We start from the raw sequence: 16,237 nt of genomic DNA on the forward strand, positions 1-16,237 counted from the left end.
GGCACCAACTCTCAGGACAAAAATAGACTTCAGAGGGTTGTTAACTCAGCCTGCGACATCACAGGCACCAGATTTCACTCCATCGAGGACATCTACATGAGGTGGTGTCTTAAAAAAGCAGCCTCTATCCTCAAAGACCCCCACCATCCAGGCCATGCACTCTTCATTCTGCTACCATCAGGGAAAAGGAGCCCAAATACGAGCATTCAGTGGCACAGAGACAACTTCTTCCTCGCTGCCATCAGATTCCCGAATGATCAATGAACCAAAGACACTGCCTTACTTTTCATGCACTATTATTTTTTTTATATAGTAATGTCATAAGATGGTTATAATATGAATATTTGCCCTGTGATACTGCCGCAAAACACCAAATTTCATGACTTGTTCATGACAATAAATTCTGATTCTGATTCTTGTGGAAAGATCATTCACAGCCAGCGTGCAGGGATAACAGACAATTTGAAAGGCAAATGGCACCTTGTCCTTTATTGCCACAGGGTTTGAGTACAAGGATCTTTTTGTAAAGACATTGGGCTCTTGCAAAAATGCAGCTGTAATATTGCTTACAGGTCTGGTTTTTCACCAAAGAAGGATATTTGTGTGAACAAGGGAACATAACTGGATGGGCTTCCTGGAATCAGAGGATGGTTGCTTACGATTAAACAGGCTAAAATTCAGAAGAGTAAGATGCGAAACACACAGAATTCTTACAGGGCATGGATCATGTAGGTGCAGGGATCATGTCTCCCCTGACTGGGGAGTCCAGATGGTGGATCACACTCTTGGAGCAAGGCATTGGCTATTCAGGATTAGGGTCTGAAGAAATTCGCTCAGTTAAGAATTATTAAAAGAATCAAGGAGATTCCCTGGAGTATAAGAGAATGAGGGGAGATTTGATAGAGGTGTCCAAATTATGAGGGCTATTGATAGAGTAAATGCAAGCAGGCTTTTTCCACTGAGGTTAGGTGAGACCAGAACTAGAGGATATGGTTTAAGACTGAAAGGGAAATTTTTTCAAGGGAACATTAGGGGATACCTCTTCTCACAGAGAGTGGTGAGAATGTGGAACAAGCTCCTAGCTGAAGTGGTGAATGCGGGCTCAATTTTTGACATTCAAGAACTTTTGGATAGGTACATTTGTGGAATGGATAAGCAGGGCTATGGTCTGGGTGCACGTCAATGGGACAAGGCAGAATTATAGTTTGGCACAGACTAGAACTATTTTTGTGCTGGATGGCTTAATGTCTCTCTATGACTGCATTCTGTCTCGGGTTTAACTGCTGAACTATGTTGATTAGCTGAACTGCTCGCAGAAACAAATGTTCTTTAGCATTCTTATGCACATGATGATAAAGCTGAGAATTAGACTGATGTGGGAGAGGGTGCTTCCCACTTGTGACCACCTGTCTAGACTCCAGTAGCAAAGGATATCCAGCAAGTCTGTGCCAGGCCTGCAGGAAATGGTTTATCTGGTGCCAAAAATGGTGACTTAGAGACTGTTCTGATCTGGCTTGCAACGTTTTCCATTCCCCCCCGCAGCTATCCATTTTCTTTGACATCCTGCTCTGTATGGCACGCCACATAGGCAAGGATGTTTTTGTGAATGGAGCAAGAAGAATCCTGCAGAGTGGCGACATCACTCCCCCCGACACAGATGTGGCCACAATGAAGAGTGCCAGGGTGGTGCTGTGGCAGGAGCTCCGGGGTGTTCCCATCACCGCGGGTGAGTGAGATTCACGCTTGTGGACCAAGCATCTCTCTTTTTGCAAGTGCCACATAACTTAGACTTCCATTTCTTTCTTCTTCCCAGTTATGTAGACACTCAGCATGGAAGCAGGCTCTTCAACCCAGCCTGCCCACGCTGACCAAAAGATCCAACTTACACTAGTCCCACCTGGCTGCTTTTGGCCTATATCCCTCTAAATCCATACTAACCACGCATCTGTCCAACATTGCAATAGGAACATAGGAACATAGGAAGTAGGAACAGGAGTAGGCCAAAAATGGGCCATCGAGCCTGCTCTGCCATTAAGTATGATCATGGCTGATCTAATTTATGACCTAACTCCACCTACCTGCCTTCTCCCCATATCCCCTAATTCCTCTATCATGTAAAAATTTATCTAACCGAATTTTAAATATGTTTAATGAGGCAGCCTCAACCACTTCCCTGGTTAGAGAATTCCAAACATTCACTACTCTCTGGGAAAAACTATTTTTCCTCATCTCTGTCCTAAATCTACTACCCCAAATCTTGAGACTGTGTCCTCTCGTTTTAGTTTCCCCGGCCAGCTCAAAAAACCTTCCTACATCTATCCTTTCCATACCCTTCATAATCTTATATGTTTCTATAATAGTACCTACCTCAACCACTCAATACATCAACCACCCTCTGAATAAAAAGGTTACCCCTTGGAACATTGCAGCACAAGAGATTTGTAGAATTGTAACCTGGCCTCTTGACTCTTGAACTCAATCCCTCGACTTATGAAGCTCAGCATCTCATAGGCCTTCTTAACTACCCTATCAACCTGTGCAGCGGCTTTGAGACTGTATGGATTTGAACCCCCAAGGTACCATTGTTCTTACACTCTGTTAAGCATCCGACCATTAACCCTGTACTCAGCCTTCAGGTTTGACCTTCCAAAATGCATCACTTCACACTATGCAGAAGGCTCTCTGAGTTCACCCAATCTATTCCTCTCATGATTTTGTCCACCTCAATGAGATCACCCCTCATCCTCCTGCGTTCTAAGGAATAAGACCCCAGCCTGCTCCACCTCTCCCTACAGCTCAGGCACCCAAGGCCTGGCAGCTCCTCATCAATCTTAGAAAAGATTGCACCCTCTTCAGCTTGATGATATATTTCCTACAGCATACTGACTGAAATGGAACACAATACTCTAATTAGGGCCTCACCAAGTAGTCTAACTGATGAAGGCCAATGTGCTAAAACCTCTTTTGACCAGTTATTCCACCAATGACACCACTTTCAAGGAATCATGTACCTGTGCTCCCAGATCCCTCTTCCCTATGACACTCCCCAAATCCCCATTGTGTCAGTCCTACCCACTTATGGCCTCCTAAACTGCAATATCTCACATTTATCTGTATTAAATTCCATCAACCAATTCTCTGCCCACTGCCTAACTCATCAAGATCCTGCTGCAACCGTTGGCAGGTAGTGAACCGTCTTCATTATCTACAATACCAGGCACTTTGGTGTCATCCACAAACTCGAATGTTCAGGGACAATGGGGTCTACCCAAGCCACACAACCAAAGTCTACTCTGGGCTTCTGCCTCGGAGGATAATCTTTGCTTCGACACCTTCAGCTACTGTAAAGTGAATTTCCATTTGCTTTGACAATTTTACAGCATTATTTCTAGCTGATGAAGTAGATTTGGAATGAGATTACTGTTTGATGGGGTGAAGATAGCAGAAACATGGCCTTATAACTCCAGAACGAAACGTCACCATTCGGCTGAATTCAAGACCAACCTTAGAAGTTGTATATCATTGAGGATTTGTGGTGCAGCTGGTAAGGGGCTTTGGCTCACAGTTCCAGCGATCCAGGTCAATGCTAAACTCAGGTGCTGACCATGCAGATTTGCACGTTCCCCCTGAGCACTCCGGTTTCCTCCCGCATCCCAAAGACACGTGGGTCAATAGATTAACTAACCGTTGTAAATTGTCCCAAATGTGTAGCAGAGTAGAAGATCGGAGGGAGAGTTGTTGAGAGTGTGAGGAGAACAAAATCAGGTTAGCGTAAAGGGATGCTTGATGGTTGTCACAGGCATGATGAGCCGAAGGGCCTGTGTCAGTGCGGCGCGATTCTATCACCCGATTGTGGCAGAGAAAGTTGTCACCAATTTCTGTACAGCCTGCTCCATTGACAGCAGTTCACCTGCTATTTGTTGATGGACAAATGTTTGCCACATGGCAAACTGCCCTGCAATGGCATGTTTTTTTCATCGGGGCACAAGTTTAATGTCTAATTGGATCAATGCCATTGCTCAGCTGCTGTGGGTTTAGATTTCTGAACCACAACTTGAGCCTGTAACCTTGCTGCTAGAGGTAATGTTACGAGCCCAGAAGACCCCAAAACCCAGAAGAAATAGATATTCACCAAGACAAATGGTAACTTAAACAAAAGTTGCTTTTAATTACCTTTAAACATGAAAACAGAATCACACTTTAACTAATCTATCTTAACCCCCTTCTAATTCTAAGCGCACGTGTATGTAATGTGTGTAAATTCAGAAAAGTTTTTGATTTACAGCCCAAGTTCACTGTGCACAGAATATAACATTTATAAAGTTCACCAGGCTTTGGTGCTTGAAAGGTTACCGCTCAGGAAAGTTCTTGTCGGTTTTCAGAGAGAGATAAGTTGTTCGCTGGACACCCACAACTGATTCCTTTCTAATCAGTGTCTTGTTGAAGAAACACCCCCTCAGGGATCTCCAGATGATAACCTCTTTCTTTCAGGTCACCACAGAGTTCCTTCTTGTTTCACTTATTCCAAGTGAAACATTAGACAGTCAGTCCTCTCCTCTTGCATGAACCACAAGGGCTTTGACCAGGCTGAACTAAGCATTCACAAGCCGTCTTCCAAATGGGGTTTTCCACAAGCTTGCCAGCTTGTCCTGTTCCAGTCCCAGCTGCTGCTGCTGACTTTAAAGCTGTAGAACTGATCTCTCTCTCTCTCTCTCTCTCTCTCTCTCTCTCTCTCTCTCTCTCTCTCTCTCTCACCCACACACAGAGAAAAACCTATTTGACTCTCTCTGCTTGCAAAACCACATGACCCTCTTAGAACAGCAAGCTCCCCTATAGACAATCTGCGGCTCCGACAATTTCTTTCATCTGTTGCCTTTTTGTAAACAACAATCCATTAGTGAAGTCTCTTGGGCACTCTCCAAAGCTTTTGCAAAGGCTGTTGGCCCCGACATGCTTAGCATGAACGGAGCTCCAGTATTTTAAATAAGATCTGTTTTAAAGTGTTTGTATGTGATCTACACTAAAAAGCCTGCTCAAATTTATCTCCCAAAAACATAACTATATTCTGTCACAGTAGCACTGGGCCAGGACTGACCATGTCTGTTGTACTTTGCAGTGCTTATAGCTGACGGTGGCTATGACTACATGAGCTTGTCACCCAACGATCACATACAGAACCTGACCCGAAGACGGAGCATGTCTGAATGCTTCGTGAGCCGTCATGTGGTGTACTCCAAGATGACCGTACGTAACAACCATGCCCTAATGCAACCCATGGAAGAGTTTAGCACTTAAATATTTAAATCAGCTGGAACACCTGAACAAGAATAAAAAGCAAGGGAACTAAAACTGGCAGCTGTTTCCCAGGGTTAGACTTAAGCCATGGCTGCCGGTCTTCATCTATGGTTCTGCATAAGTGAGATTCATTGACAATTTTACATTTAGCATTGTTTTCACTACCTTCGTGACACAAGGATTATCTTTGTCATAGCACTCTGCAAGACAACTTGTTTATATCTCTGCATGAAGGAGTGGGCTCTGATAGCTTCTGGTAGCCCCTAAGTAATCCAATTTCAACCTTTTGGATTCTTCGTTAAGCCCCCTACCTCGAAGTCTGCCTGACATGAGTTAGTTTTCTCTGACATTTCCACTGATGCAAGGTAAGGCAAGGACTAGAGGACATGGGTTAAGGTGAAAAGGAAACGTTTAAAGAGAACATCAGGGGAAACTTCAAACAGGAAGTCAAAAGCGCATGGAACGAGCTGGCAGCTGAAGTGATGAATTTTGACCTTTAAGAATATTTGAATAGGTCCATGGTGGAAGGTGCTTGGAGGGCTATGGACTGTCTAGGTCAATGGGACTTGGCAGATTAACAGATCAGCACATACTCAATGGGCCAAAGGGCCTGCTTCTGTGCAGTACACTATATTCTGTGACAATATTGCTGCCTCTTTTCCTATCCTGCTCTCATCCCTTCTGTCACCGATGTTTCCAGCTGTTGGGGTCAATTCCACACCACAGATCACACATGGTCGCTCTTGGAATCTGAAATTTTTAAAAAAACAGAATGCTGGAAACATTCAGCTGGTCAATCAGCCTCTGTGGGAAGAGAAACAGAGTTGCTGTTTCAGGTCAGAGCTGGAAAAGAGACAAAAGGAGCTTGTTAAACCTGCTGAAAAGTTAATGAGCTCAAATTTAATTGACAACCTAATGAGCTTCTTTCATTTTCTTCCCAGTTTCCCTGAAGGATCATCAGCCTGAAATATTACCTCTGTATCTCTTCCCATAGATGCTGCCTGACCTGCTGAGATTTTCCTACTTTTAGTTTAGATTTCTTGCATCTGCAGTTTTTTTTTTCTCGCTCCCAGTCAAATCTAAATTGATCTGTTCCTTAAAAATATTTACCTGCCTCGATGTGCTCATTGAACAAAAATTTTTTGGCTTAATTCTTTAACAAATTCTACTGATCCAGCATTGTGTTTATGTCTAAGGTTTATGTTTATGTTTAATTACCTGCATTTAAATTCCCCTTATGTCAACATTAAACATAGCCCAAAGGAGATTTAGAGGCTAACTGCTGGGAAGAGAGGATTTTCTCTTCAAGAGAGGCTGAAACCTTAGGTTTGCATTCCATGGAATTTAGAAGAATGAGAGGCAGCCTTATTCAAACATACACGGTCCCAAAGGGGTTGACGGGGGAGTGCAAAATTATAAAGAAGACACAGCCAGTGAGGTGCAAAACAATCTCTTCCTTCATGGGAGAGTGAGATTCTGAAACTCTCTGCCCTAAGGGTGGTGGAGGCTGAATATACTTAAGGTGAGGATCGATCAATATTTTTCAGATCGAGGGGGAACTGACTCAAGTGAGGAGCTAAGGCCAGCTTAGATCAGCCACAATCGTACTGAATGATGGGGAAGGGTAGAGGGGCCAAGTGATCTCTCTGACTGCGTGTCTATGTTGAAAAAGATGTTTCTTGATTTTAGTCCTAAATGTTATATGTGTATTGTTCCCCTTGTAAGAATCTCCGAGGTAGTCAAAGGCTTCTCCGTATCTACACCACCACCTTTGTCATTCGAAGCACTGTCATTGGCCGGATTTAAATTTTTCAAACCTTAGGATTACAGACTATTTCTGCACTTTGTCCATTTAATTCTTAGAAATTTGTTTCACTCATTCATGGGAAGAGAACCTCACTGGCAAAAATGGCATTTAATATCCACTCCCTACTTTAGTTGCCCCTGAACTAGGGAGGTTAACCACTTAAATTAACCACTTAAAGTCAGAGGTGAAATCTCCTTCCCTGAAGGACATTAGAAGACAATGTAGCCTCTCACCCCAAATACCATGGGTCAATCCCCACCTGCCTCACTCTGATCAATCAAGAAAGTGCATTGCTGAAGCATCTCTCCCAGCCCTTGTAGATTGAACAAAAAACAACCATTGTTTGAGTGCAGCTGTTAGTCAATTGAAAATATGGATATTCACATTCTCTACAGCTCCTTGACCAACACTTTTGAATTAAAATGCAATTAAACAATAAAGTCTGCAGATGCTGGGGTCAAGTGCAATAAACAAAGATGATGCTGAACCTCAGCAGGTCACGCAGCACCAAGCGGAAGTAAAGGGCAACCAACATTTGGGCCTGGGCCCTTCGTCAGGTATCCTAATAGATACTGCATGACCTGCTGAGTTTCTCCAGCATCTTTGTACATTCGTAAATCAAAATGCAATTTTTTAATCTTGGAGCCACAGTTTGACCTTACACAATTTTACCATACACAACACATTTCTGGAGTGGTTTAGCCTGTGAACTAATCTGCTTGGGTCTCTGCCTCTTCTTGTATCTCCTGAATATTTGGAATCAACTCATAATGCAACATTCCCAACACCAGTATTTATACCCAAGCCGAAAAAGAAAGGAACAAGTCAGATTCCTTACAGAAACGGAACAACACTCCAGGGACATTTCCTTTACTCCTTCCCTGTGTCAAGCAGTTATACCAAGTCCCAAAGCTGCCTGGCCCATTTGGTGAACTCTCATGGAGATCCAGGTCCCATTCATTCCCCAAAAATCATGTGGCATTTCCTGAAAGTGCCAGACTGTTGTGTTAGTGCAAACAATTCAACAAAGTTAATCAAAGACCCTTCACAAAACACAGAGAGGAGCTGAAGGGGACTCAGCAGGCCAGACAGCATCAGTGAACAGAAAGAGACGGTTAATGTTTCTGGTTGGGACCCTTTATGGAACCCAATTTGTTTTAAAAATCCTTGACTCGTTCAAGCTTTCTCCCTTGAGTCTGTTAATACAGTCTTAACTGTTCAAGTCTGCTGGTTTCCAATAAAAATTTCAGTACCCTTCCCACACATGATTATAATAAAATTCATTGGTTTAATTAAGATCAACCCCAACTCTATACACTCCAAGACCCCCCTAAGACCTGTCTGCACTAATGAAGCTTATTCTTTTTCTTGGACTAACTGCATGATGAATATTTATCTATCTTATCCTCTTTTTCTCTCGTGGCAATTTAATGTAGTTGGTACCTGTGTGGCTGCAACAAGTGCAAATTAAGGTGCTTCTGCTTATTGTACTCATGTTCCTGACAATAAACCCTCATGTCTCGTTCGTTGTAGGTCTTTTCTTCTCAGATTTGCAGTGATGGGAGAAGAGGGAAAGCCCTGATTCTTTCTCCCATCAGTTTGCACTGAACCTGTGGCCTGCCAAAGCCGACCTTGCTCTGAGAACTGAGCTAAGTGTCTGCACTGGTGCTGCAGAGTTGACTGCAATATGATTGGCCGTATGATCATTCCAAAGATAAGGAATCGTGAGGGGAATAGATCGGGTGAATGCAGAGAGTCTTGTGCCCAGAGTAGGAGAACCAAAGGGCACAGGTTTAAGGTGGGGGGAGAAATTTAAAAGGAACTTGTTTACGTAGAGGGTGGTAGATATATGGAAGGGGCTGCTGGAAGAGGAAGTTGAGGCAGGTATTATTGCACTATTTAAGAAACATTTGGATGGATACATGGTTAGGATGGGTTTAGAGGCCAAATGCAAGCAGGTGGGTGGGGCAGTTTGGTCAGCGTGAGCAAGTTGAGCCAAAGGCCCTGTTTCCACACTGTATGGCTCTGTAACAGGACCTGCCTCAGTACTGTTGTTACAAATGAAATACTATATTATTTAAAATCAAAGGAAAACACCAGGTACTGGAAAATCTAAAATAACCCACTGGAAACATTCCACAGACCAGGGGTCTGCAAGACAAAATTCTCACTTGGTTTATCTCTTCCTCCACTTTAAATGATCCAACCAAACTGTGAATGGATGTGTTTTAATGTATATAATGTCTTCCAGTTACAGTGAATGGAAGGAATTTCACAGATTCTGTCGGAGGTTCCTGATATCCAGTGATCTCCCACCTCAGTCAGAATCCCAAGCTCTCCCATAAATGTCAGCCCCCTCTTTTTCCCCATTACCAAAGTCAAGGGGGGCTTGCAACATCTGAGTTTCCTCCTCTTTTGTGTAACCATGGAAAGTCTCCACCATCTTCAAGCCCTGGGATTCAATCCCAAAACCTCAACCTCTTTTCCTCCACCTCCGCCTTCCAACTTCCCTTCAGAACCAAACCTTCCGAACAGCATTTTTTGCTCTGTATAAGATCCTGTCTCGGTGCCTTCCTGGGTGAATTTTGGAACATTTTGCTATATAGAAAGGTGGCACTGTTGGCACAATGCTATTATAGAGCCAGGGACCCAGATTCGAATCTACTGCTGACTGTAATGAGTTTGTATGTTCTCCCCGTGGGTTTCTTCCAGGTGCACTAGCTTTCTCCCAATTTCTATCGGATAATTGGGTTAATTGGCCACTTGGGTATATTTGGACGGCATGGGCTCTTGAGCTGGAAGGGTCTGTTACTTTGCTGTATCTATATGAAAGAAGGTGCTAGATAAATGCAATTTACTGATACTGATCTAAATCCCTTTCACAGATTGAAACTGTGGCCACACTTGGATGCAAAACAAAAGGCCATTTCATGCCAGGCCAGCTACAAGAGGGGATCGAAAACTTAAAACTTACCTTTCATAGAGCAGCCCTAAAAGGCTGCCCAGCATTGCATTCATATGTTCAGCAGCACCTCGTAGCGCCCTCTGAATCCGATGGAGGTGGGGCGACTGGTGCTGCAACACCACCTGTCATAAATACGCAGCAGAGCAATGGCCGTCTTCCCTACCCATAATCCCCCATGCAGCTGGAACCGCTCTGTGTTTCCCACGACAGTTCCAGCTGCATGGGGAACTATGGGTAGGGAAGACAGCATTGCTCTGAAGCTGCAGAGAGCGACCCCGAAGGCTGAAGCAGCCCAGTGAGGCTGTCACAGCCGCCCCCCTGATGGCTCCCGCCGGCCCCCGCTGCCCTGACGGCTCCCGCTCGCCGCACATGCCTTGAGGGGGTCATGGAGGGAGAAGGGTGAGTCGGGATGTGGGTCGCTTGCAGTGGTTGTACATTCAACCCCGAGAAGGGTTAGATTCGGCACCTCAGAGCCAGCCACGGTGCATTCAGAAAGGTAAGTCTTTAGGCATAATGGCGGAGAACCTCTGCCTTTACAGTTGGATGTTTTCCTTGTTTGAAAGGGCCTAAAGAGATGAGGCATATCCTCTAACACAACGCTTTGTATTTTTAAAGCACCCTGCTCTGTTGAACGAGAACTGCTCTGTCATCAACAGCCACCTGGAGGGAGAGATCAGAGTGGACGCCAACAGTGTGGTCCAGCACTGCCACCTAGAGGTAACCCATGGGCTCTGACAAAGTCTCTCCACTGCCCATGACTAATGGTATTCCAGTGCATTTCTTCTCTAATTCCCCCAGTGATTCCACTCTATGTTTACATACACCTAGAAATTGGGCTGCATAGCACCCAAATTTTGCAAGACACCAGCTCCCCAGTAAAAACACGCCGAAATGCTGGAGGAACTCAGCCGGTCTTTTAAGGATCTACAGGAGACAAAGATATATCGCCGACATTTCAGGCCTGAGCCCCTCTTCAAGGAATAAGACAGAAGCAGGAAATTTCAGAAAGTCTCAGAATTCAGTCAATGCCGACTGGGGGAGGAATCCAGACCAACAAAAGGTTTTAATTCAATAGGATAAGGGACAAGGTTAGAATCTATCATGTTTGTGTGAAAGGAGATGGAATGGAGAGACAGGGAAAGGCAACGGGGGAAGGAAGGGTCGTAACAAAAACCAGAGAAGTCGATATTTATGCATCCGGTTGGAGGGAGCCCAGTCAGAAGATTAAGTGTTGTTCCTCCAGTTTGTGGGTCGTCTCAGTCTGGCAACGCCTGAGACCATGGACAGACATGTCAGCAAGGGAATGGGATGGAGAATTGGAATGGGTGGCCACTGGGAGATGCACGCTATTGCGGCGGACAGCCAAGGCACTCAACAAAGCAATCTCCCAGTTTGTGACCAGTCTCTCCAATGTTGAGACCACAGCAGGAGCACCAGATGCAGTGCATGATCCCAGCAGATTCACAAATGCTTCACATGGAAAGACGTATCTTTGTCTCCTATAGATACTGGAAAGACCGGCTCAGTTACTCCAGCATTTTAGTGCGTTTTCACTACAATAACAGCATCTGCAGACTTTTGTGCTTCACCAGCTCCCCTGGAGCCATTGTCGAGATGGCGTGAATGGTTAATATACTCCTTTAACCTGAGCCCTTCATCGAGGTATGAACAAAAAGCAGGCAGCACCAGAATAAAAAGGTGGGGGGAAAAGGGAAGAGGGACAGGGGTAGGAGCACAGCCAAGAGGCCAGAGGTGGATATGGCTGGGAGGACAGGAGAGAAAAGCTGAGAATTGTTCAGGGAAGGGGATAGCTGAAGGAAAGGACACAGAAGAATAGATAGACAGGGTGCGAAGCTGGAGGATAGAGGGATGGGGAAAGAGAGAGATGGGGGGACCTGAAGGAAAACAAAGAAGTCAATGTTAATGCCATCTGGTTGAAGAGTTCCCAGACAGAACGTGAGGTGCCGTTCCTCGAATGTGTGTGCGAATAGTGCCCTTTTACAGCACACTGTTTGGTTACCGTTGTATCCTAGAGCTGGTGAGCGTGAAGGCAGGACGAGGCTTGGTTCTGCACTCCGCTCTTCTGTCTGTCACCACTTGATGCTCCAAGCCTGCACGTGGAAATTGTCCATGTGGCTGAGGTGCGGAGTCTTGGATGGCACCTTCACACCTCTGCTCCCAGGGAGAGGAACAGAGGTAAAACGAAAAACTGGTGGTGTGAGGCAACCAGAATTGCACGCGCTGCTCCTAGTGCGGCCTGACCCAAACTTTAGGGAGCTGCAGCCTGACTTCCTTATTCATATACTGAAGGCAAGCATGAACTCAGTGGGGCAAAGGGCCTGTTCCATGTCAGGTCTATGAACAAGTAGCTGGACGTTGAAAATAGGGATCTGATGTGTCTTTGATACTTGAGCTTGTTGACTTGGTTTCTGAAGGACATTCCTCTCTCTGCATATTTATTTATTTGTTTTTGCCAGGGGTCCATTCACTGTGGGTCTGGCTGCCTCTTGTCTGGGCTGGATCTGCCCTCATCTCCCATGCTCCAACAGTGCCGGCTGCAGGATGTGATCATCCAGGGGCACCACATCAAGCTGAGGGGCCTGAAGCTGAGGACATTCAGCATGCTTGGACGTCTGGATGACCTGCAGGTATGTTGACTGCAACTCCCTTGGGGGAATCTACACTGCGTGAATGGACGCCTGCTCCATTCTTCCCTAATAACGTGCTGGAGAAACTCAGCAGGACAACGCAGCATTCCAGGAACTAAAGGGGAGCCAAAGTTTCAGGCCTGAGTTCTTCGTCAGACAAGCACCTGAAATAAAAAGATGTTGGGAGGGAAGAGGGAGGAAGGGGCAGGGGAAGGTGCATCCAGGTGGGAGAATCAAAGAGAAAGGAGCTGAGAGGTGATGAGGGAGAGGGCAGAAGGTAGCTCTCTAATAGGAGAGGGTCTCTTGTCTGGTATACTGTGCTCAACACCCTGCCCCTTCCTCCCTCCTCTTTTCCTCTCCTAACATTTTTGTTCTGATGCCTGTCTGTTTTTGCTTATACCTGATGAAAGTCGCAGGCCCGAATCGTTAGTTACCTTTTTCTTCCTGTGGATGCTGCGTGACCTGCCGAGTTTCTCCAGCATCTACAGACTTTCATGTTTAACTTCCTCCTTTGGTCATTTCTAGGGACCTACCCTTTCGCTAACTACTTTCTTTTATAAGGTTTTAGATTTCTTCTTAATCATGCTTGCCAAGGCCATATTATGTCCCCTTTTGACCCTGCTAATTTATTTGTGAATTGCTTTCCTACATCCCCTATCAACCTCAACTCACTCAACACCAATCCTTATGTCTGACATTTGCTTCCTTCTTATTCCTGATCAAACTTTCAAATTCATATGTTCCTCAAGTTTGCCAAATCTTAATGAGTGATGAGAGTTTATTATCCTTATACATCGGTACAATGTATAGATGCTCCAAAATTTGTGCTTGCTGCAACCAAGCAGGTTCGTAAGGTGCACCAATTAGTGCAATATGCCGAAACAAAGAAAGAGATCATAAATATAAAGGAAAATAGATAAATCTAGTAAAAACACAGAAAGCCTAGAAGGATTCAGCCGGTCTTGCAGCGTCCATCAGATGTAAAGATATATTACCCACATTTCAGGCTTGAGCCCTGCTTCATGGAATAAGCAAATAAGCACAAGAATAGAATTTATTTGATGATGATGTTTTGATTTATTTAACAGAACCACAAAATTCATTAAAATCATTATATGAAAGATTAAAACAATATAGGTAAATATCACTTAATAAAATTAATTGGGATAAAAGTGAGATTATGCAGTTGATTGATGGTGATTATACTCATTGTTTGAAAATTATTCAGTTTAAATGGTCAGATCAAATTAAATACTTGGGTATTAGAAGTGATAAAGATTTAGATCATTTATATAAATAAATTATTTACCTTTATTTCATAAATTTAAAGATGTCTTAAATAGATGGAAAGACTTACCTGTAACATTAATAGGTGGAGTTAATTGTATTAGGATAACTATTTTTCCTAGAATTCAATATCTTTTTCAATCTATTCCTTGTAAAGTTCCTCAAAAAAATTTTTAAAGATTTCAATTCTATAATTGGGAAATTTTTGTGGAAAGATTAAATGCTTAGGAGTATCCTTATAAAAATTAACTTGGAAATATGAATTGGGAGGGTTACAACTCCCGAATTTTCAAAATTATTATAAAGCAGCACAACTGAGGTTTATCAATAGAATGTTTGGTTTTGATAACCCGTTAATATTGGCCAATATTGGGTTAATTAAAATTGATGAGGAGAATGTGGCACAATTTATTTATAAAAGGAATACAAAGTTATTAATTATTAATAATAATCCACCTATTTTGAGAAATGTAATAGGATAAATGATGAGATTGGTATATGGGAAAAATTGAGGTAAAACACCTTTATATCAGAATAAACCTTTTCCCTTTACTCTTAATAATCAGTTTTTGAAAATATGGAATCAGAAAGGAATTGAAACTGTACAAGATTGTTATGAAGCTGGTTATTTTAAGTCTTTTCAAAGAATGAAAGAAAAATACAAAGTTCCACATAATTCTCTTTTGTTATCATCAAGTTAAGGCTTTATTATGGGATAATTTTGGACAATCAGAATTTGAAATTTTACTTCCAGAAGGTGGTACAAAAAAAATTATTTCTGAAATGTATAAATTATTACAGAGTGAGATGCCTAAATTAGCTATTCATAAGAAAAGATTAAAATGGGAAGAAGATTTGGGAATATCAATTGATCTAGATGATTGGAGAACTATATATGACTAAGATTGTTAATGTGAGATATAGATTCGTTCATTATAATTTTATAGTTGGATTTAAACCCCTCAAAAATTAAAGATATATAATTTAATTTCTTCAGATTACTTTAGATGTTGTAAGGAAGTAGGGTTTTTTTGCATTCGATTTGGCTATGTGATCAGGTTAAATCCTTTTGGATGTGATTTAAGAAATTTTTAGAGAAAGTTTTAATGATTCAATTATTTTTGTTAGGCAATGTTAAAATGTTGTTTGAAATTGAGGTTGACTATGTATCAACTAGCAATGGCTGTAGCAAGAAAATGTATAGCCATTATTTGGAAAAATGAGATTGATTTGAGTTTGCAAAGATGACATATGGAATTGAGATAGTGTATTTCATTGGAGAAAATAATGTATAATTTACCCGATAATTATCTTTTTTTGGAAAATGTGGATTTGGATTCTATGAGTTTAAAATGTTGAATTCCTTGTGGCACGTTGTGGTCATGGTACTTTGATCCATGGCGGTTGGTTGTGTTAGCAATGGTTTAAATCTCCTGCTTTCTTCTTTCTTTCTTTGGGGTCTTTGGCTGTGGAGAGAGGGGGGATTAGGTTATATACCACATGTATTTTTTTAAAAAGGAATAGAGACTCAAGGCCAGCTGGGGGAGGAATCCAGACCAACAAAAGGTGTTAATTGGATATAATAAGAGGAATGGTGAGAATTGATTTTGGCTCTGTGAAATGAGTCAGAGGAAAAGGGTAGAGAGAGAGAGGCAGTCCTGGGGAAAAGGTGACAGGGAAAAAGAAAGAGGGGGCCATTTAATGGAAACTGGAGAAGTAGATGTTAATGCCATCAGTTGGAGGATGCTGTTGTGAATGAGGAAACAGGTTTGGTTGGTCTCAAAGGGAAGAAATCTGGACACACAGCTTTGATAGTGAAGGATTTTATTTACAGAAAGCAAGTGTGGAAAATGGTAGATGCAGCACACACACACAGAATGAACTGGTAAAACAATGATCAAGGAAAAATCACTACGATGCCCCACCCCCCCCTTGACTCAGTGCAGGAACGGTTCGATGCTACAAGGGACACTAATTAAATGCTCCCAACTCTTTTAACAGTGCACATCTTGCCAACAGTTTCTCCAGCACCCTTCCACGTTTCTAGGCCTGGAGTGAAGCAGGGTAGCCCCAAGCTGGCAAAGAGTGAGAACAAAGAACACATGGACCTTTATAGTGCTGGAGGGTCCAGTCCAGGTCATTAGCAGGGTATTGGCTCAGTGACAGAAGGGTTAATCCAATTACAACAGCCAATGACCCACGGCCAAGTACAGGCAGGCTGGAGTGTTCAGTCCA

The 16,237-nt window shown here is 43.1% G+C and overlaps 1 protein-coding gene across 11 annotated transcripts in view; it reads left to right on the forward strand.

Annotated features, from left to right (window-relative positions):
* LOC138744586 (L-fucose kinase) overlaps window positions 1–16,237 on the forward strand; it is a 443,124-nt gene that overhangs the window by 362,017 nt on the left and 64,870 nt on the right. For all 11 annotated transcript variants that reach the window (XM_069900973.1, XM_069900967.1, XM_069900972.1 and 8 more), the window contains 4 exons: window positions 1,543–1,726; window positions 5,117–5,244; window positions 10,683–10,784; window positions 12,545–12,715. In XM_069900973.1, the coding sequence (XP_069757074.1) occupies window positions 1,543–1,726; window positions 5,117–5,244; window positions 10,683–10,784; window positions 12,545–12,715 (585 nt within the window). The remainder of the gene's footprint in view (window positions 1–1,542; window positions 1,727–5,116; window positions 5,245–10,682; window positions 10,785–12,544; window positions 12,716–16,237) is intronic.

This window comes from Narcine bancroftii, chromosome 10 (genome assembly GCF_036971445.1).
Source record: "Narcine bancroftii isolate sNarBan1 chromosome 10, sNarBan1.hap1, whole genome shotgun sequence".
NCBI lineage: Eukaryota > Metazoa > Chordata > Chondrichthyes > Torpediniformes > Narcinidae > Narcine > Narcine bancroftii.